The following is a 23,621-nucleotide window of genomic DNA, read 5'->3' as shown; positions in this document are numbered from 1 at the left end:
ATACAGTGTGATAGAGAGAACAAAGGCCATTCACTTTTTAAACAAAATGTTGCCCTTGAAATGTTGGGAAAACTGCATGGGAATTTTGGAAAAAGGCCTTCTGTCTTGTGTTAGGAAAACTGCTGAAGCTGTCAATGTTAGTTTTGTCACAACGCTAACAAACTCACCCCCAGAAAATGGAGCAGTATGAACATTAAGGGAAATTTATACTTTCCTGATGGCAACAGTGTGGCTCTTTTGTGGGTCTGACGCCAAGCTTGCTTCCCCCAGGGACCAGCGTGAGGATGCTCATGCTGAAAACTCAACTCAGCCTCCGCGGAGCCGCTCTCGCTCGGCGGAGACCAGCCGGGAGCCCCGGAGCAGAGAGGTGTCCGGGTGAGTGGGGCTGGAGGGAGCAGGAGTCTGCCGGGGGGAGCGGGGGTACTAGTGACTCTTTGGGAAACTGGAGGGAATAATTTGATGTACTGTGAACTCTAATAAACCAGACTCCCAAAAGAGAAGTGAATCGAAGCAAAGGCCAACTACCACATTTCCCTCAACTGGAGCAAAGTGAAGCAAAGACAGTGAGACGGACGAAGCAGTCAGATCAGGGAGTAGTAATAGTTTATGCTGTTTGCCACAGCTGATGTGTGTTTGTTTTCCACTTCTCACCTCCCTGTGCAATCTCAGGCCGTGCTCTGTACTCTGTCCTTGTTTATATTTGATGTCACAGCAAGAAGACAAAGTGCCATTAGCTTTTACTTGAAAGGTCATATTGAATATATTTTCCTCTAATCTGAGGGATTTCAACCATAACAAAATAAAATAAAATTTTAAAATCTGGGGTAAGCAAATCCCCTAACCTGATCAGATCACAGAGAAATGAAGTTAAACACCGAATAATATATTAGACAATTACTGCAAAATTGCTCAACTCACTTCTCAGTCACTGGTGTCACTTGTTCTCTGTGCGAAAGAGAATTAATTCCTCCATATTTAGGAAAAGATCCTAAAATCAGCGCACTGAAGACATATTTATTGTGAAGCACATGGGTAATCCCATCCCTGCCAGTAAATGTGTTGGGGTACCAGATGTGCTGCTGAGCTCCCTGGGCTGGATGGAGATTTGGATGTCTCAGCTAAGCCATGGCGACTGACCCTAGATATGAGCTTTACCTGTCCTAAATACAGAATAATGTCCATCAGCCTCAGCATCGTAGAAGAAGCCTTTCCCTCACATTTGGAATGGGTTAAGAGAGCATACCTTGTCATTTCTGTTTAGCTGAATACTTCTTAAGCTGCAGGAACTCAACTGTACGGCTGAGCTTTAAGTACCTTTTTGTAACTTCAAGCATAAGTTTATGTGGTTTGCTGAAGCAGGGCTTACATTTTTAAATCATTGCTAACATTTATGCAAGTGCTTAGTTTCAAGCATTGTCAGTACTCACACTGGACTTTGATTTATCCATTGAGAGGCTGAACTATAAAGAAGAAACAAACCTAGTGGGATAGTTTCCTGTGTAAATGTAATTCATAAATATTTGCAGAATCAGGTCTGCAGGTTCGCATATGTCCTGTAGCTATTTTATGGTTTTGAAAATGTTGCCTGTTCATTTTGTAACTTTTAATTTTTTTTTGTTACTAGTACAGTGTTTGAAATTAATTTTCAAATTTTATTCTCTGTTGATGAGGGAAAAAAAAAAAAGTACCTATACAGTGTTAAGGTGAATATTGACCACAAGGTGAGCAGGACCCTCTTTTTTGTCAGAAGCTTGCTTGTCAGCATGCTGGTGATAGATCAGATGTAAAGAAAATCACTTCTGCAAAACCAATTTGCTAAGGGGCTTGTAAAATCCATTTTTAAAAAGTTACTGAGGCGAAAAAGTGAAGGACCAGCCAACCAGATATTTTGATCGGCTCTTCAAGGTCAAAAACTGATTACTAATTCATCAAATACCTTACTGGTAGCACTGTTTGAAGAGCAAACAACTATGTGCAGATGTTCTACCTAATAATTCTAATACCGTGAAAAGATGGGTAGGGTAGAAACAGAATTTTTTACTTACTTTTGGCAATGCTACAATCATAGGAGCTGTGGTCTTCAAAGCACTGGCAGCCCAGTTCAGTACACTGTCCATTGCCATTACAGAGAGCAGGACACCGGAGAATGGTGAGGATTTCCTCCTGGGTAGCAGATGGCTGGTTTCCTACATGAAACACTCTGTTTCCTAGCACTCTTCTTTCACATTCATTTTCCAAAAGGGCTATCAGTGCTCTCACCCAAGCCACATCATCTTTGAGCTGCAGATCTAAAAGGCATATATCAATTGCCTCGTCCATCTGCTTTCCAAGAAGACCTTTGCACACTAAACCAATGGTGGAATTTGCAAGAACTTTGTGGCAAATCTCCTGAGCTTTGGTGGCAGTTAGACCATTAGGAGTGGGCCATGACAATGGAAGTTTTGTCCGAATTCCTTCAAAGTAATCTTCTGGGAAAAAATATGCAAAGCTCTCTGAGTCTCTCTGGCTTGGGCCATGCAACGGGTGAAAGGATGAGTACTCATAATAGTAATCTTGCCTTTTTGCTCTTCTTAAGTCTTCTGTTGCTCTGGTAGAGTTAATGGAACTGTTGTTTTTCATGGAAACATTGTGTGCAAGGGGTTTTAATTGGTCCTTGGGTCTGTCTCGTTTTTGGAGTGATTTAAGCAGATATCTTTGATCAAAAGACTTGGTTGACAGTTTCTCATTTTTTCTTAAAGTAGACTCTGTGTGAGTGACAAACTCTGATGTAACATCTAGATATGGGATTGCAGAGGTGTAATCCACATGATCATAGTGGCAACCAGAAAACTGAGGGAAAGGAGTCTGAAAGGCATTCAGTGTGTTTATCACAGGTACGGACGTGGTGCTCTCCTTCTGACATCTGCAGTAATTTTCCCTTTGCTTCCTCTCAGAAGGTGCTGGAGTCCTGTCAAATAAACTCTTCCCTGGAGGTATTCTGGTTTAAAAATAGAAAGAGATTAGAGGGAAGAAACTTTCAACAAATTAGTCTACAATACCAAGTAAACTTACTTTCCTTGAGGCTGGGGAATGCATAAATTCCCAATATACCAAAGTACTCAGGAAAATGCTTAAGTTTAATCTCTGTTTCCTTTAGTAGCTTTTGTACTGCCCTTCTTGAGTTGTCCTGTACATTTTTAGCACTACATGGGGACTTTTTAGTAACAGATGCTTAAGTGCTTTGCTGGAGTGTTGCCTAACTACTTGACTTCTCTTTGCAGAACTTTCTCTAAGGTGCAGGTTACCCTTTGCATATTACACATGAAACAAGGCCTTGGATTTATCCCTAGTGTGACTCAGATACAGCTTGAAGAATGACAAAAAAGATGTATTTGTTTCAAATGTTTTATTATGAAAATCGTCTTTATCTGTTCGCCTGTGCTCTCCTTACCAGGTGTTCCCTCTAACACTTGGATCACTATATTTTTTTCTTTTCTTTTTTTTTTTTTCATTTTTAATGCATTTCATTTCTATCTTCTAATGGAGCCTTCTTTGAGTTTTTATTTTGACACAAAGCAGTTTTCTATTGACCATAGAGCTAGGCTATCAAATAAGGAGAAGTGATTTTTTTTTCCATTTTTAATTTAGTCCAGGTATAATGATAGATGAACTTCTAGAGAGTTCAATTTGAATAAACAGCCATGATTAAAGTTGTGCAACACAAGAGGAATTCTGGAGCTTCATAGAAAAAGCTATGTTTCTTGTCCCAATAGTTGGCAGCACTTTATTTCGAGATAAATTTGAAATATCACCACAAATTTAAATTAATTTGGCATTAATTTTGTCTTGCAGCCAGAATATAGAGATTTTAGGAAAGTAAAAGCATATGCCAACATTTTTGAGTAGATGTTATATATTGTTGTAGGAAACATAATTGCCTTTATCCAATTTTTCCAAAATATATTGATAAAGACATAGATGATATTACTATTTTGATCATTGATACAATGCTAACTTTTAAATAAAACATCACAGTAACACAAGCAAAAGGAACCAATTTCTCCTTCTGAAACATGAACCCAGACATTTATGAAAACATTTTTCCCCATGTGTGGGCACAGCAGAATACAATGTGATAAGACAAGATGGCTTTCGTGATTGCAGAGATGCACAAGCTATTCTGTACTTTCCTACAGTCTTGGACAACAAAACATTTTTGGTGACTGAGGGAGTAGTACTCCTTTGGACAACACCGTTTAGTGTCTGAGTGGGCGTCCTGCACGTGTTGCTCCTCTGGGTCTGTGTGGTGCTGTTACCTGATATGTGGCTCTGATTTTGTTTTATTGTTTAAAAGTTGCATGGAAAGCTGATGTTTAAAACAGATCTGTGCTATTCAGAGCCGCGCAGCTGCTTGAGAGAGGTGGGAGCCAGGGAAAGAGCTGAACTGCCAGATGGTGAGCACTCAGACTGGCTTCAGGTGCTGGAGGAAACCTAACATGCCTTCAGTGTTATTTAAAATGAAATTAAAAACAGCAGCAGAAGATTCACCCCCTAGGTTTTGTTTTTTACTGTACAATTTCTCTGTGGGTGAATCAGAGACCAATCCAGTCTTCTCTGGAGGTGGCCTTAGCCCTTCCATTGACTTGGGTTTTGAACCAGGTTCTGAAGGGTCCTTGAGAATCCATCCTTGGGAGTACTGCAAGGTGAAACTCGTCACCTCTCTTGCCCTTCTCACTTAGCAGGAGCCCTTTCTGCCTTCCCTGAAGTAATTCCATCATATGTACTGAGTCCTAGAAAACTCCTCACTGATTTATAAGTAAATTCCTCTACATTGTACTTTGGCTTCTGATCTTTCAATAAACTTGCTCTGAACAGGTCCTCCTAAGGATCTTGTTAGCCTCTTTTTGGGTAGTCAGCATTTGGTCAGTTCTTGCCCTGAACTATTTTACCATTTGGCAAGCAAACTGACTGATTACCACATTATTAAGTTGTTAAAGATGGCTGTTGAATTCTAAATAGTACAAATTCTAATGACAGTTCACAAATGCCATCAAATAGCCCTTAATTAGGCCCATTTAATGCAACTAGAAAATGGTAGAGGTGTTTGTTTCTTTTCTGAAATGAAATAGGCTTAAAAATTTATTGTTCCTATAGGATTGTGCTAAATTCCCATGGACAGATTAAGTGATATGTTAAGATGGTGTGCCTTATTTTTCCTTATTTGCAAAACATAGCTCACAAACAAAACTACACAGCCAACCAAACCCATTTTGGTTTTAGGAACACCTATTAGGCATGTTTAGAGTTCAGCAAAAGGAATTAAAATGTGGGATAGGGATAGGAACACGGACAGGGACATGTCAGAGTGTCAGACTCCTATCTTTGGTTCCAGACCATCTGTCTCAAAGTGCAAGTTTTTAGAGCTCACTGTCATCATTAATAGAGTAGATATTAAGTTTTAGCATGGTACATACATTACCACACTTTGTCAAAATGTAACATTTAATCTATACTCACATATTGTAATTAGTGTTCAGGAATAAAAGAACAAGGGAAATACCAAACCCTTAATTAATCCCTATTGTCAGTTATCTACATTTTCTAGTGTGGGTGAGAACCACATTTTTTTTAACGGCTGAGTGGGATCTTAACACAGCTGTTAACATGACATCACTTGCAAATATAAAACTTCTCTCTCAGTAACTGCTTATTTGTATTGTGCTGGCTGGAAATTAAACCCCAGCGCTGTTTGATTGGTAACAGGTCTCCAGGCTATCCTTGCTAGATTAAATGGATCTCTCTGTCAGGTCATTAGGGGAGTATGTAATGAAATAAACCTATCAACACCCCTTGAAACAGTGCTGCAGAGCATCTCCCAGGCTGGGATCCTCTCTTGCTTTGTACCTCCACTCCTCTATGAAGTCTTCCTCGGGCACATTGCTCAGGTCGTTGTGACCGATCCCGTCAAAGAGGCCACACAAACCTCTGGTGCTGTTGAAGTCACTGCCCGGCGTCCTCACCGTCAGACCCATTCCCCACTCGCTCACGTCGGCTCGAACAAACGCTCCCGAAGGGAACAGGATCTGAAGAGGCAGAAAAAAACCTGGTGAATTGAAGCTATTATGAAGCTTTTTATGCAATAAGAACATGTTCCTTTCTATAAGCGAAAATATCAAAGTAGGATGTTGGTGATGGTGGAAGTAATTTAAGATCAGTTAAATACACTATAAATACTTGTTTGTGCTATTATTTAGCTTGCTTTCGGATTCTATGGGACTAATATCCAATAGCATTACATAAATACAAAACTGCACAAGTACTTTCTTTTTAAATTAATAATTATATCCATTGACGTTTTCCCACTGGTAATTTACCGGCTAATTTTTGAAGCACCTTCCATGACAATAAGGCCACTCTTGTGTCTTTGCCTGGGAAATCATTTCTTTTAGATAAACTGCCAAGTTTGAAAAACAGCTTTCTTCCCTCTGAAAAATCGTTTCATTTTCCAAGGCCAGATTACCCAGAAAATGATTGTGTTTTAAAGTGGATAAAGCAATTTTCTCATTAAAGAACTTGTGGTAGACTTACACTGACCTTTAAAAGAAAAGAAAAGATCATGAGGTTAAGACAAAGAAGTAACTGTGTGGATAGTGGATTTTTCAGATTGGTGTCCCAACCAAATAATAATAAAAAAAAAATCTGTTCAACTGAAATATATTTTTGTTTGTTTGCTTTATTTTTACAGGCAAACAGAAAATTATTTTGAAGCTGATCTGTGCCAGGAGTGGGAGCAGGAGTACTCTATCCTGATAAGTAACTTTTTTTTTGTTTTGTTTTTAATCCCAAATTAAATGTTTTCAGTTTAAAAGTACTTAAGAAGTACAATAAACAGTGGAAAACACCTCATTAAAATAATTTCAAAATAATTATTTTCCTTTTTTTAAGTGAACCTTGCCTAAGTATAATTCATTCAGCCAAATAATGTCCACTGTTTTTCTTTCTTGTGGTGCGGATTTTTTGGTCTCTTATAAGCTCCTCCTCACCAAATCTATTCATATCTGTGAAGAAGCAACTAGCTTATATTTGTATTTCTGTGCTGGAACTCAGAGTTTACATTTTGGCCGCACTAAATAATAATCTTGCCTATTTTAGCTTCCCAGTCAACAGTTGAGACATGAGAATAATTTTTGAGGAGTGCTCTGTGAGTGTTCTCTCATCCAGCTGAGAGGAGCAGCAAAGTGCTATTGATTGTACTAACAGCCAGGGACACTATGTTTTGAACTCAGGCTCTGTGTTTTAATTAGGGCATTTAAAGCATCCTTTTTTGAACAATTATTGGCCTTGGTGAATAATGGAAGTCATCATATAAAACCAGTTCTTTGAATACGTCAGGTCTTGGTTGTACCTCCACCTTGGCAGTATGTTTTGCTTCCCAAGGTAAGTCTTTTTAAAAAAAAAAACAAAACAAACCCAAAAAATATTCAACAACATAAATCTCAAATGGCCTGATGAGTTAGTTTTTCTGTAGTGGTTTAAGAGGTAGAGCAGGAGAACTGCAGTTGACACAGTGATGGTTGAGGGTTTGATTTCCTTCTTCAGATAAACACGTGCCTTCTAATTACAGGCTTTACTACAGGGAGGAGCATTTCCTACAGTGCTGCATATAAAATCCTTGCAGGCAGGACTGCATGAGCTGCTTCAGTCTTCTGTGCTGTCTGGATTAATATTTCCAGGTGTGGATTTATTTCAGAAATTCAGAGGGCTGTAACCTTTTTCCCTCCCGCTGCCCCAGGCAAGGTGTCCCATTTGCCACTGAGGACCTAACAACTGCCCAGATTTTCGGTAACCCACCTGGAATTAATGCTGCTGATTGAGGCTTTGAAGAAGCTTTTTGGAGACCTCAGTTTGCAGAGATAGAGAGGGACTGGCTTCTGGAAACTGCTACCTTGCACAGAAAAGAGAGTGACTTAACCCCACGCAAAGCATCAGCCCCGAACGGCGCGGGAGCCGCGGGGGAGCCGGCTCCTGCGCTGTGCGAGGTCGGCGGCGGGCAACTCCTCAGCAAATCGAGATGCACCGTGTGCAGCGGCGTGGTCGGGGATCATGGTCATTGCTGCTCCGTTCCTACAGATTCCCATTCAGACTGGGGCAGGATTCATATTCGTGTCCCGGGGGTGTCCTGCTTTGTTTCAGTGAGTCTTACATGAAGTGTAAATGAGAGTAGGGATTCCTTGCTAAGATTATTCTAGTAATAAAACAGTAATTATATTGCATTCAGTTGCAAAATGAAATGACAGCTTGTTTCCTGCTTTTTCTCTATTCTATAATTAACCGACTTTCAATTACTACCTTACTAAGATCTATTCCAAGTGAGATCACAAGGAGAGCCAAGCACAGGCACTCTGTGCATCATTCTGGCTCTATTGTGGACCTATCTTTGCCCAAAACATTTCCTGGCAATAAATCTTAATGATACAACTGTAGGATAAAATTATCTTCTTGGCCATAATTTGTAGCTCTTCTCTTCACCAAAGCCCCTCGTGCGCCTGCTCTTATTCTTCTAGTGATCTCACTGGATTAGTGTGCATAAGTGATACTCATGCAAAGTATGTAGTGGCCATATACTTTTTAGGCAAATACTTTAAATTATACCAAATGTTGCACATTTGCAGCCCGTTTTCATGACTTTTGGGAGCTATCTGGATCTGACTAATATTGCCTTACTGTTCCGCTCTAAAACTACATTATTCTGCTACCTGTGATCTTTCCTTGAATATTTATATCGTAAGCTCTGCAAAGAAATTTGCTTTATGTGATGCGGTTGGGTAGTGCCTAGCATAAACAAACTGAGAGTGGATTGCTGTACTGCAGAGAGTAAGTAACAATATTGGCACTCCGCTATGTCTCCTAGAAATTTCCAGAGATATTTGTTTTGTTTTGTTCTACAGTTCGTTAAACTAACACTTTAACCAGCTTCTTCCCTGCATCTCGTTTTTTGGTACATTTTGCTGCAGGCACTCTTATGGCTTCAGACAGATATTTTTGTAGCAACTTCATTAATAATTCAGGAATATTGAACTCACATTTTTAAAGAAGAAGAAGAACAAGAGTACTTAAATATCCACGTACTGTTATTTTTCTCCCTCCGTAGGACTTTAGGATTTTGACACGTGGTGATGCCTCGGTGCTTTTGATGGATAGCTGGGGTCTGCTCTCCCGAAAATGGCCATTGCAGGTGTCCAGTACCACAGTGTCACCCCCTTCTCGTGCAGCTACGCCGCAATTGCAGGCGGTGGCAGAGCGGTGGCCTCCGCAATCCCACTGCCGGACGTGCACCTCAAACACCCGCGACATGCTTCGGCAAAAAAGGAAGGTGCCAATTTTATAGTTATCGTAGCGCCTAAACAAGCAACAAACCAAAAAGAGGAGTTAGAGACCCAGAGCACCCACCTGTGATGGCTGTTTGTTGGTACTCGTGCACTAGCGCTCCTTAATTACACCAGCCTGGTGGCTGGCCCTGAAGGAGGGAAAAATCAACGCGTGGGGAAGTGTTTCTCCAGCACTGTAAGCAAGGAAACACCGTCGCAGTTATTAACTGAAAGTGCATAAGAATTCATGTGAAAAGTGGGTAGCTGTCTCCCAGCAGCTGCTATGGCAACAGACATGGATAAAAAGGATAAACATTTGATAAAAAGCAAATGGGAAAAACTCCCTGCCTCCAGGCCCTAATAAATATGTTTTGGTTCTAACCGGATGCTTTACAGCATGATATTCTCAAAGCAAAATCAGTGCTCAAATAACCTCGTCTGTGACTAATCACTAACTTTTACAAGGCTGACTGTGGCTAGGTGAATACTTCATGTGAAAACCCGGGATTCTGCTGGAAACCTGTTAAAATGAAGTTGGTTCCCCCCACCTCAACAACTTCACTGTAAGCACAACTTTCGTTCTAAACGGATTGGCAATCAGCACTGTGCAGTGTGTTGAACAATTTGAGACTGTCGTTCTCTGTAGAGAAAGTCCGTGTTCCATCAGAGTGAGGCCATGAGCAGAATAACTGTAATAACTTTGAAAGTGTTTCCCCTCCACACAAGCCAGGTAAAATTCCTCCCGCCTGCAGGCTCTTGGGTCTCCACAATAGGGACCTGCGAGAGGAACCTCCTCTGCTTGATTTTTGTTTTCTTACTCCATCAGCTTGTCTTATTCTTACTCTATTTTATGGTAATGTGATGCATAAATGTAAAGAAAAGAGTAGCTGTGTACATTATATATGTTGCTGGAGTTTTCTCCTCACAAGCCAACAGCTGCCGTCTTTAAAAATGATGGATTATTCTGCTTCCCTTTAAGGCACTGCATTTAGTTTTAAAAATGGTTTTTATGAAATTAAGTAATATGGAAACTAAGCTATAAGCTTATAATAATAAGTGTTATTCTTTTCTACAATAAAAAAGAAAATATAAAAAGGAATTTATAAAATATATCAACTAAATAACAGGATTGTTTTCAAGAACTGTCATACAAACATCAATATTGTTTCAGTCTGTTAATGTTTCCTATACAGAGGAACAAATGACTCAAGAACCAAGATTTTTTTAACATGTATATATCTGCATTTCATTTCTCTTCCAAACAAAAACCACAGAAAATTCTGTAGCTTAAAACACAGTAAGAATTTAAACTCCAACTGCTTTTATCTGCTAAAAAACACATCTGACTTTATCTTTCATCTTGAAAAACTTAGTGTAGTTGGCCATAAACCGTTAAGATTTTGAATGGTTCTGTCTCATCTTATTTTCTAATCAGGTATATAAATCCTAAGTGCACTGCACAAATGCTGTTACTAAGATTGATTAGAACTAAGGACAACATAAAGAATACATAATCTCTTTTAACATCAAGTACTAGCTCCATTTGGCCATTTCACAGGAGAGACAGAGGAGACAGGATGTTTTATGAGAATCACCTTCCACAGTTTTCTTCAACAGGGGGAGCCTAGAAGGAAAGGTGCTTAGGGAGGTTGATGGAAAATAATGCATCGCAGTGGCTGTACCCAGACTAATCACCTATATCTGGTATATAAGGCTGTATTAGCATATGCATATAAATATCATTGCAGTTATGGGAGCTATTTACTGCTTAATAAACACTGACAGTGGACCCAAACCAACTCTCCTGGAAGACACTTAGAGTCCTTCAATTAAGTCATGGCATGGATTGCATAGCACATTAGAAAGCTGCAGTGTGTCTAAATTGAAGATTTCAGCTGCCTTTGAATTACTTGAATGGCTAATTGAACGTAGTCAGGTAAACTTCTGTGATGTTTATACAATTGTAATTGTGATAATGATTCTTTGGACAACATTTGAGAAATTGCTTCTGTCACTAATAGCATGAAGCAGAGTTACTGGAGCTCTTTCAGGAGCAAGCTCTGCATGTTCTTTGTGAACCAGGTGCCACTGCTTGTGTCTAAATTGCCCCTGCAGTGCACTCCCCACCTTGCTTCCCTAATAGTCTGCAGCAATGGGGGGAAGGGGGCTCCTCCCTCCCCATCTATGTGTTTGGGTTATTTTTCAAGCAGTGCAGCAAGTTCTTCTCTCAGCATGAAGTCATGGCTCAAGCTGTGCTCTTAAATCCAAGAATTATAAAGTGCTCCTCTTTTGTTATGACAGGGAGATGTTATGGGAATCATTTCTGTTGATTTATCACAACAGAGGGACAGAAGGCAATATAAATATATGTAAACAGTTACCACTAGTAATGTTGGATTAACTAGCACAATGCACTTACTATTCACCAAGATACAGTTCACCTCTTTATTAATTCAGTTATTGTGGCTGCTTCTAAGGATTTTCCACCACCGTTTCACCACCAAATTATTTGATTTGTTGACATGTCCCTCCAGGCTCTCTCTTTCCTTGCTGGTAAGAACTATTCTATGCTCGTTGTGACCCTTGGAAGTGCTGGGTGAGGCTGGAGGGTGTTCTCTGATTCCAGAGTGCTCATCATTAAGGACTGGTCACATTGTTCTTGGGGAGCAAAGCTGTTGGGTTACGTTCAGCAGGCACTGGATGCTTGGGGACTGTCCTTGCTTCGGCTGGGTTAGAGCTAACTTTTTCTTCTTAGTAGCTAGAACAGTGCTGTGTTTTGGATTCAGTATGGGATTTGATGTGAGGAGAATGTTGATAATATACTGCTAATATGCTGACAGGGACATATAAACTTCTACAGACTGTCAAAAAGAACAGCACCTCTGGCAGGGGTACTCATGCCCAGGACTTAATTGTGGGCTACTAGGATGAATGCCAATAAAGCCAACCAGAATTGTGAAGCTGTGCAAGCTGAGGGATTTTGTCACTGTGCAGAAAATGGTGCCATTGCCCCTGTGATAATATTGATGAGTGGATTAGCATAAATGTTTGAGAAATCTGAAAATCTTCTTCCCTTTTTTTTAAGGTAAAATGCAAAATAACATGAATGATATATATAGTTCACCAATCAAGAAATATTTCCCTTTTTATATTTTGCCTTAAAGGGATTTTCTGCATATTTAGTTTTAAGCTAGTACTTCATATTTAAGAATCTACAATTTACGGCATGAAAAGCTTTTATATTTATAATGTGCCATAACTAGTAATGAGGGCTATACTTTTGCTTTACCAAGCTTTCACATTTGTTTAATTTAGAAGGTACTTTGCTATAAAAGGAAGTGCTCTCTCTGGATTTTAGCTAGTATAATTAACGCTATTTCACATCTATGCTCCAATATACACAAATTGATTGTGCTTACACTGTAAAATATGACACATTCTCCTTTGATTTTCAGTCACTTCCTTTGGTCAAATGAATTAAAAGATTAGAAGATAAATATTTCTACAGAAATATATTAGCAGGAGGCATACCAAAGGGGAGTGTTATCATTAGAAGTGGGAGTTAGGTATTTCAGTTGTCTAATGAATAGCTAACTACCTCAGATGCAATGTGAGCTCAGTACGTCAGATTAAACACCACTGAAAACATCACTATAGAAGTTACAAAAAGAAGTATTATTGTGGAATCTCATGAAACAACCTATACATTGGAAGTGACTGTTTCAGTAGGAAAATTTTACTACCAAAAAAAAAAATCTTCCAGTCTTCTGATTTTCATGCCATTTTTCAATTTTCCAACAAATCTGCTAATGAAATTACTCAAATAAGTATTTTAAAATTAAGTTAAATTTTTAATTTTTAATATTTTAATTTTTGAAAGCGAAAAAGGTTGCAGTTTTCTATTTTCATGTTTTCATCCTTGATTTTCCCCATTGAGCATTTTTCCTTCTCTTTGCTGTTGTTAATGGGAAAGTCAAAGAAGGTAAGCAAGCCTGTGGAAGGCAGAAGTATGTTTATGTGCATGTCTGTTTGCACAGAAAACACTCCTACCATTTTGTTGTTGGCAATGATCCCCATTTTCAGATCACTGACCACCACCCATCCACAGCAGCTCTGCCTACAACAATTTAATCTTAAGAGTCTGCTCTCTCCTCGTAAGCTGACCTACAGGCTTTGTGGTGGAACAAATGGGTTTCTTTGGGTTATATTGTTTGATGGATGCTCTGCTGTTGAATTCAGGAGCAGTTTTGATAGTTTATTAAGCTTTGTTTGCTGACAACTTTGTAGTCATATAGAGGTAGCTAAAGGCTGCTCTTTCCTCTAGTTCTCTTCAACTATTTTTGGAAGTTTCTTTTCTTTCCTGTGTAATGTGCTCACCTGAGCCCATGTCTATGGATCACTTATAGTTGATGTGGCTCCAGATGCCCAAGAGCTGATGCTCCACTCATCTTCTCAGCCTATTGCTTCCTAGCCCCTACAACAAGTTTCTCTTAGCTTTTTCTGTATTCTTGCTTTGCTGTTTACAATCTGCAGATTGGTCTCTTTATGTTACTTTTTTATTATTGAGGGACACTGTCATGTCCTACTCAGACCAGAGAGACAAGTGACTTAATTAGTAAACCCCCAGTGGAGTGGACAATGGTGAGACAAGTCTCAAAGTCCATACACAGACATTTATTAATTTCCCACAGTGTAATAATTGGATCCATGATAATTGACTACGTATATGCGAAATTATGGCAAGAGATATAGTATGCCTTGCATTACTTAATTGTAAGAAGGGAAAAGGAGAAAAAGAGAAGAAGAGACATAGAGAGAGAAAATAGAGAAATAGAGATCACTGGTCTGGGGTCCTGTGTTGGTCCTGTCTGAGTTCATCAAGGATGCATCTGCCTTCCTCGCTCCTTTATGTCTTCTTTTTTCTTTCTATATCTCACTCCTCGCCCTCCCTCAATTTATACACACTTTCCTTGGGCCCATCCCCTAAGCCAACCTACATACCTACCTTATCACATGTATGGGAAGGGGTAAGGTGCTTCATGGGATGATGTCATTAGCATGATCTTGTTAATCTCCATTAGTATATGCAGGGGTGTCAACTTTAATATGCATTTCACGGATAAGGAAGCAAAGGTCATTCACTGGGCAGGTGGCCCTTGAAACTTTCCAAGCTGCATCAGAGCAGAGCCGTCCTGCCTTCACACGACTCCCTGTTCCAGCTGCATCCTGTGCTAACCAGGCCGCCTTACCAGCTCCAGACTCCACATTATCCACCCCATGACTATAGTTTCGTTACTTGCGAGTGTTTGAGGCATTCCTCTGCTTGGAGGGCCTCTGCTCCCCCCCACCCCTTATCTCTTTCTCAGGCTGTTTTTCTCAGCCCCTGTTTCGGGGAGTTACAAGTCATCATCTCTCACAGACACTTATATGGTTTCTTTCTTGAGCCCACAAGCTTTTTTGTACAATTCTTCCATTCACAATACCTAATGCACACCTCATTTCAAACACATTTTCCCACCGCATACCCTTTCATGACCAAAGGGGAATGCTTCAGTCCCATACTTCTGTGTCAGCCTTAGTCTTTAGGTTATAGGTTTGTACCAGGACAGAAGCAGGAATTGCATTCCCCACTCCTTAAATACAGAGCTTTAAAATCATTTACTAACTTGTTAACATTCTTTTGGATAGGCAGACAGAGAAGTTGCTTAACTGATGTGTAATAGGATGGCATAATCATTACAATAATTGAAGGAGAAATTATTTACAATAATAAATGGGAATATAAGTAGGAGTAATGGGACTGTGAAATGATGGGTAAGAAACTTGGCTGAATATCAAGAAGTGATATATCTTAGTGAAATAACCTAGTTATTGAGATGGCAGAAGCCCCATCAGCCTGGCTCGTTTAAAGCTACGCTGGGCAGAGCAGTAATGAACGTCCACCCACAAGGAAGAAATGCACAATTATCAAGGGGCCAAGCTAATCCTGAGATTTTCCCCTTTCAAGGCTGTGTGACTCTGAGGCAGGATGACAGAAGGATGGGCTTTTACAGACTCCCTGTGCTCAGATAGAATAAGTTGCTTAGAAGTATTTCTGTGTGCTATCAATACCAGGGTTGCAAAAATGAGTTATTAAAATAAATTAGCTTTATTTTGGTTTAGACCTTCTTTTCCCATGGAAGCAATGTAAAAATGTGCTAGGTGGCTGAGGGTGTTCCCCCATTCCAAGAGGCACTTTTCAGTAATTTATGACTTCCTAAACACAACCACTTGGAAGATCATTGTTTGTTCTTAGCTCTAAATCAGAATGGAATATTTTAAAATATAATTGTATAGAGTTTTGAAATAATATTCTAATCCAGTTTAATATCCCAGAGTTGAAATAATTGCAGACACATGAGACATGGGAATGTATTGGCACCTTTTTTAGTTCTTCCACAGATTCTATATATCGAGCAACCAAACTTGCATGAAACTACTGCCTGACCACATTGTAAATGGTATTCAGAAAAGCAGGAGGGATACTGGAAAGCCTTAGATATGCAGAGCTAATCTCCTACCTGAGACTGCCCAGTTTAGGTAAAATTTCCATTTGAGGCAGACACATAACCTTTAATGGAGTCACTGCCTTTCTTACTACCATTTCATCGACAGATTTCTCCAGCTTTGACGTCATTTCAGATGCTACCTCCAGAGCATGCTGGACTGAAAATGGGACATTAGGATATCAAAATTAGAATATCACGCCTGCCGAGCCCCTGTGGATGCTGTGCGCCTAAAGTCATTATCTGTGCCATTAGAAGGTTAATGGCGGAATGACAAACCTGGAATGTGATCTGAAATATTAGCAACTTTGGATCAAATGTGCCAGATGTAATCTTTAAAAACTTTGTGTTATGTTAAATAGCCGAGGTAAACAGATTAGTGAACGATTAGGGAAGTTAACTGAAGAAAAGTTCTGTACAGTACAGGCTGTCAAACAGAAAAATACCACTGGCTCAGTAAGTCTAATATAGGATGTCTGGACAGTACAGGAGGATGTACAGCTTTATTTTTACACTCTTTCCCTGATATTTGCCACTTATCATTCCTGGACTTCTTTTATCTGAGACAGAACGGCCATCTTTATAGTTTTTTGGTTGTGATTATGACTGTTAACTCCACAGCAGATGCAGCTGTGCCTAAACCAGCTCTGGAAGCAGAAGAATGCCAGAGAATCCTTGGGCTGAGTGGCTTTGCCTCGGGTGTTACCAAAATGCTGAGGAGGACCCGGCTGTCTCTGCGTGCCGCCCAGCCCCAGGGACGGGGCAGCTCACTTGCCTGGAACTGGGGCATCGCTAACACGATGCCACACGGTGCAGGCGCCCTCTCAAAGTCATTAATGGCGGTTCTGTTTGAAGAACATTTTGGAATCTGACCTTTGTCTGGTAGAAATTATTCAGACTCAAAACCATTACTGCTTCAAGATTAATCATTTTATAGTCCTTTTGTGAAAAGGAGTATAAACAGCTGGAAAGAAACCATGTATGTTATTGAAGCATTAGTTTAATCACTATAAGCAAACTAGTATGACGCTCTTTTGATATTCTAATGTAAAACCAAATACATGCTACATCCAGAAACTGAAAACTGCAGTAATTGAGTAAAATTATTTCAAAGTAGAATACTCACCATCCATCAAATGTGATAATGTGTGGATCAGTGAAAGAGTAGCAGTTCCCTGTTGGGAGGTCTTGAACTGTGACCTAGTTAAAATGAAATGTGTAACGAATACAGTCCACACAGCAGTTTTTCTTCATTACTGTTCCTTACAAAACATTAGGGGCAGGATTCATGTGTCAAGTACAAACTAAAATCTGGCTTCTAAAACATGATTGCGAATGGGTACAAAATAGACCTTGCTTTCAAACAACAGGGTTTAATCACAAGCAATAAGGGAGTTCAGAGTGTGTCTATTCCACCTGACGTAATGCACCATCTTTCTTTATCTGGTAAAAAGCAAAGCTTTTTTATTGAACTTTTTTTGCTAAGAAGTATATCATTCATTGAAATTATCAAGAGAGTAGAGTGCTTTGTACAATTAAATTGTACTAATTGCAATGCCTGACGTATGGTATAAGGTATGCTGTAATTAAGTAGCATTAGCATATTTTAGTACTAGTCACTGCCTGTCCCTTAATCTGACCTTAAATTTCCTGACACAGCATCTGAATGGTTGATTTATATATTTGATGTGCCAGTTATTATCTGGTACTGGGGATGAGACCCCAATCAGGCTGCTGGAGATGTCTGCTTTCAGCACGTGAGGAAAGGATCTACTCTAACAACAGAGATCTTCAGCCTCATCAGCTCTTGGTTACTTGGGCACAAGCTGGGTCACAGATGAGGTCTGAAAGTCCTGGAGCCCTGCAAGGAGCCGATATGCCTGCAAAAGCCAGAGGTAAGACAACTCCCTTTGAAGTCACAATATCTGAACCTCAGGCAGTGCTGGGCCTGCATTGCCACATCTTCTCGAGAAGTTGTTTTTTTCATGGCTGACTATTCTGTTATCCAGTTCTCAAAAATGTAAGACTGGGTGGTATAGTGATTTGCGATTGGAAGAGCTCCCAGTCATACTGGTGGGAGTGATGAAGTGTTATGGTTTTCCCATATCCAGCCTGTCAGGCCAATTTCTTGGCCAGGGCTATTAATTCTTTGCTCGCTCTTTGCCTGTGAGAAGTCCAAAAGTGCAATTCAGTTAGTTCTACCACAATCCATGGAGCAAGGAAGAAGAATGGCTGTTATATCCTTGTGCAGTCTTTCAGTAACAAAGCAGAATTTAGCTTTTAGGAACAGTGGTGAAATTAAATAAATGAATACGAGGGTGAAGATAGACCCATAGTTCCTGACAAAATTCCTCACCTGTGGCAATACATCACCTGTATTTCAAAATGCCCCATAGCCAACACACAGACACTGCTTAGAGACCCACCAGTGTCTGGCCTACCAAACTTGTAGAGTGATGATCTTGAGGACTGAAAAACTGAACACCTCTCAACAACATTTTGATCTATCTACAGCGTGATATAAAGAAGTGTCTCAGAATTTTCCCATTTTCTCTGCAGCTGCAGCCTTCCTAAGTAAAATCTTTGCACAAACAAATCCACATGGCCCTTTCCGCTGTGCTCTATCAGAAAAGGATGCAAGTCCTAGTTGTAGGCAGTCTTAGTTTGCTGAAGAAATCCACTTTATCAGGTTTCTGAATGTATCGGGATGTTCTGCCCACCATTTCCATTCAATTTTCAGAAAAATCAAAAATATTTGAAAAAGTCGGAGGGACTAAAGACTATGTGGATTTTAATATATGGATTTTTCCTTGATATGTTGAAGGAACTGTGTTACATTAAGGCCTCTAATTAACTGCAAAGCAGCAATGGGGAAATGGGGGGGAGGGAAGGTAATGTCTATTATGTTTCCATAGATCAAGTTTTAACCGAGATAGATGGAATTTATTATTAAAATTGATTAATTCCATTTCACACTTGCTACATTTTCATATTTTAATGAAAGCATTTATAAGTTCAAGAAGAATTATGGGTATGTGAGTGCACTACACTGAATTAGTTGTAATTTCTGATTTAAGAATCTGAAAAAGTTTAAAAGAAGCCTAGGCTGGAGAGGAAGGGATATAGTCCCATGCTAAACATTTTACCTTTGAAGACAAAAATTCTTTTGGTCCAGTTTAATCTAATTTTCTCATGAACAAATCCACAAAACTTGGGGTAGTGGAATTACAGATTTCATTGGAGGGTTGTTTTCAGTTACTTAAAATTTACTAGTTTGGATGTGCCACTGCTCTGAGAAATTTAGCTGAGTCAAATCTGTGCTCTGGTTTATTCCCTCAGGTGGTGGGATTATGGCTCTCAAACTCAGCTCTCCCAGCTGAGGCCCTGAAACAACTTCACAGACAATGGGATGGTCACTGCTCACCACACTCCTTTGGCCAGGCTTTCTGTAGGGAAAGCATGGCTTGTGTTCCTTATTGCTTCTTATTATTTTTATTTTGAACATTTTGTACAGGGATAAATGAAGAGGTGGTGCAGCCATGTGTGTTGTCAGAGTTGTCCTGGTGGTTCCTGGCACAGTCACAAATTGAACATGGCACTACTGAGTCTTGGTCCTCCATTCTCATTACCAAGGCACTACCTTACCTCTGCTTTTTCAGAAACTGTTCCCCAAAACTTGTTTTTTTCCTTTCTGTCCTTCTCGAAAAGGTGTTAATTCCCTAACCTGGGTTCTCTATCTCTCTCCTCTTCTAGCATACACAAGCACACCTGGTTACATCTATAATCCAGCTGTTGGCCTCACTGATGTGCTGACTAATAATCAAACTTAAATCTGTCAAAGCACATGGATTTACATTTTAATTTTCTTGGTGTATAAAGAGGATATTTTGGTTTACTTTGCTGACAGCAGTTCCCAAATGTTTGTGGTTAAGGTTTATCAGTATCTCATTTTCTTTGGTACTAAACCTCCCATTTACATTTGTCACATTTTCCAAATTATTTTAGGACCTGACCTTCACATCCTTGGGTGTGTAAGCCCTCCAGAGCAAATCCCTCCATCCGACTGGCTCAGCTCTGATGCTGCTGATGCGGTTCCCATCCTCGGCAAAGTCTGTCACGGCTGTCACTGTCACCGCCGCTGCTGCGCAGCTGCTTTCCGAGCAGGGCACCTGCAGCAGATCCACCTGGCATGCCGAAAGGGCAATGTTTGGGGGCCCCAGTAATTTGCTATCTAAAATGAACACAAACACCATGTCTGACAAGAGTTATCCAAACAGTTGCCTGTACCTGTTTACTGTACAACACAAACATTTCACATTCCAGGACACACATGCCTTGAAACCAGATGGGTTTTGCATGAAGGCAGTTGTGACTGACTCAACCTGGCATCCCTATGCACATTGCTTTTGCTTTTTTTTTTTTTTTTTTTTTTTCCCCCTACAGTAGACAGTTTACTAAAACTCAGTGGTGCTTTTCTTTCCACAGGTGCTAATATTTCTGGAATGACAGTCTTATCTTTATGGGTCCATGCCCAGGGAATAAAGATGAGTAGTTCTCATGACAAAGAAAGAGATGAGTCTGTGTTTCTGGAAAACATTTATCTTTCACTAGATTTATTATAAGGAGGTATCTGCTGGGAGTTATTTAATTTAAAATAAAGAGATTTTTTGATCTGGAAAGGGAAAGTTCTTGAGTCAGTTTTCGGTCAACTTTAGATCCATGACAGGAGGGCAAATGCAGCAGATTTGTATCTGTATTTTTGGCTTAGCTAGGTTATGGCACTTTACTTTCCAATCTGTAAAATGATGGTAGTTTTATTTCTGTCTTTCACAGAGGCATTGTGAGGATAAATTAACTAAAAGAATGTGGAAAATTAATAAGCTATGCTGGTACTGGCTATGTAAGTGTCTATGACAGGTAGTCATAGTGTAGTGATGGGTGGTGACAAAAATCAATATGTCAATGGCAACCCAAGTCATTCATGCAGCTCTGCCTCTGCACAACTTAACTTCACTAAAGGAACCTCTTCTAGCAGCAAGACTGCTAGTGTCTTGGGTCCTGACTTCTCTTGGGTCCTAACTCTTCATGCTGAAGTCTCAGGTAATGGACAAACCTGGATTTTTATTTCCATAGATGTGTTTTTTATTTACAAACACTAAATTATTGTAGAAACATAGAATGGTTTGGGTTGGAAGGGACTGTAAAGATTGTCCAGTTCTACCTCCCTGCCCCGGGCAGGGCCCCCTTCCCCCAGCCCAGGGGGCTCCCAGCCCCGTCCAACCTGGCCTTGAACCCTTCCAGGGAGGGGGCACCCACAGCTGCTCTGGGCACCCTGGGCCAGCGCCTCACCCCCTGCACTGGGAAGGATTTCTTCCTTCCTGCTACTCTGATACCACTTGCTTATGAGCCACCTGTTGTGCATATCTGTTCTTCAAGAAGTCACCCAACCCTTCATGAAATACTTGGTGGGTAAAAAATTAAATCGTGACCTTACTGAAGTCAGTCAGAATCTTGCTTCTTATTTCAGGTCTGCCAGCATTTGTGCCTAGTATTTAGTTTTCTGTCCCAAACCATTAATTATCAGCCAATAAGAACAAAGTTCTAGAAATGGTGGCAATGTAATTAATATGATATGAAAACAAGTGATTTTCATCAATTTTTTCCCATTTATAGAATTGTTTAATTATTCATAGGAGATGGCATTCAAGCATTTTAAGATGGTATTTCTAACATGATCAAGTAATCAATGTTTTATTCCTTATGGAAATGTCTCATAAAATATAATTTAAGTTAACCCTGTAGAGTTCTATAGGAACTGAACTAAAAACCTACAAATACTAATAGCATACTATCTCTCATATCAAATCCTTAAAGGCTTCCTCACATGTTATAGAAAAGTCCTAGCTCATTTTCAAGGTTCTTGATTCAATTAAATTGGAGGTTTCCATGAGGAATAGTTATTGCCATTACAGCCTCATGAGCTGTGCTCACAACCCAGAACAAAAGTTTAAAAGCAAAGAAAATCATCTTGTCAAAATAGTAATGATAAACTTAACAGAAGCCGAACTCCAGTGGCTTTGCTGTGCTTTGGCATTCATTATGATATTGTCTGAACTTGGAGAGATATTTCTGTGCTTGTAATTAGCTTTCTTATCACTTATTCCCTACATAATTAGCACAACACTGTTGTCATATGGATTCAGTCAGACAAGGAGCTTGTCTGTTAATTATTTTGGTATAAAGGAATCTCAGCTAAAATTGTTTTTATTTTCAATTTATAGCACTTTGGCCAACACTACGTTTTTCAGAAGCCCACAGTATTTCTTCAGATAAACTAATGGAGCCTAAAGACAATAAAGGCACAAAACAAATGTGGTTATGCAAACACCCATCAACAGATACTTAACCTTAAGCATATATAGATATCTCAGTTGATCATAAACAGCCCAAGTGTCATTCAAGGAAATAGACTCAGGATGGAGCAATCAAGGGCTAGAACTGATTATTAATTTAAGCTGCAGAAATGAGTTGATTAAAACTATCAGAAATTTTCCACTTCAGTGACAACTTCCTTCAAAGATTAGTTAATTGGTTGAGTTGTGCCTCCATCCTGGCAACTCTTGGCACCAACACATCAAGTCTGTTGACAGCTTGAAAGTAAAGCTGCTTCTGCAAGTCTTGCCTCTTCTCTTTCCTCCCATTGAATGCATGTTGTGGGACTGGAGAAGACCCTGGCAATGGGTCAGCCTCAGTCTAATCTACTGAACTCAATCTCTCCTACTTGAGATCTCCTGGCCCGTGCATTCATTGTCAGTGAGATTTTGAAAGGCTTTATTGATGCTTAAGCAAATGTGAGTTAAAAAATTGACCTTGACGGTTTATGTGACTAACTCTTATTTGATCCTCATAAACAGTAGCTGTTTAAGTCACTTGGAGTCTGTGGGGACATCCCACCACACACCAGCCTGAGCTCTTAGCTACCTCAATATCTAAGAAAATCTGTTCCCATGAGCTTAGGATGTTTGCCTGATGGACTGGCAGAGACTACGCCAAGAGCAATATGTAGAGCAGAGCAGCACTCAGCCATGGAGAAATGCAAAGTGCTCCATGTATGAAAGCCAACACAGCTGCTGGAACCATAAGGTGCCGTTCAGTTTAAGAACACTGTGTTATGATATCATTTGAATTATTTTTTTCTTCTGTCTAAGCACTTGGCTGATGATGGGGAGAGAAAGGAGAGGGAAATATCAGGAACTATCTGGGTTTTGCCAACTTTTTTTTCAGCTGGGTTTTTGTGGGTAGAGAAACTGTGGCTATAATCCTTCCTCTAAACATTTTTCTCATTGAGTCATCCATGGAAGAAAAATAAATGCCTTGTTATAAAAAGGTTTGGGTGTTTTATTTAGCGCAAATGGAAAGTAAATATATATATGTGTGGAGATATATATATATGTATATATATGTGTGTGTGTATATATATACATGTGTATATATACACACACATATATATGTATATATGCATGCCCCCCTTGGTTAGATACAATATTGCATCAGATTAACCTGAGGAAAGCATTTAATGATTAAAAGGGCAAGAATTTTCTAAGTGAAATTGTCAACGTTTTCAACTAAAAAAAAAAATATCTTTAGAAAGAGAATAATATATAAACATGAGAATTTTTTCTTCTTCTATATTAAGTTAGACATAAAACTAAACCAGCAAAAGAAAAGT

The 23,621-nt window shown here is 39.6% G+C and overlaps 1 protein-coding gene across 1 annotated transcript in view; it reads right to left on the bottom strand.

Annotated features, from left to right (window-relative positions):
- LOC104363351 (von Willebrand factor D and EGF domain-containing protein) overlaps positions 1 to 23,621 on the bottom strand; it is a 189,028-nt gene that overhangs the window by 101,313 nt on the left and 64,094 nt on the right. Inside the window, exons 7-11 of the mRNA XM_033003167.1 lie at positions 19,906 to 20,123; positions 17,019 to 17,092; positions 9,109 to 9,379; positions 5,884 to 6,062; positions 2,046 to 2,977 (exon numbers count right to left, since the gene is read on the bottom strand). Of these exons, the coding sequence (XP_032859058.1) occupies positions 2,046 to 2,977; positions 5,884 to 6,062; positions 9,109 to 9,379; positions 17,019 to 17,092; positions 19,906 to 20,123 (1,674 nt within the window). The remainder of the gene's footprint in view (positions 1 to 2,045; positions 2,978 to 5,883; positions 6,063 to 9,108; positions 9,380 to 17,018; positions 17,093 to 19,905; positions 20,124 to 23,621) is intronic.

This window comes from Tyto alba, unplaced genomic scaffold (assembly GCF_018691265.1).
Source record: "Tyto alba isolate M040663 unplaced genomic scaffold, T.alba_DEE_v4.0 Super-Scaffold_7, whole genome shotgun sequence".
NCBI classification, from domain to species: Eukaryota; Metazoa; Chordata; class Aves; order Strigiformes; family Tytonidae; genus Tyto; species Tyto alba.
This window is presented reverse-complemented; position numbering and strand designations above follow the sequence as displayed.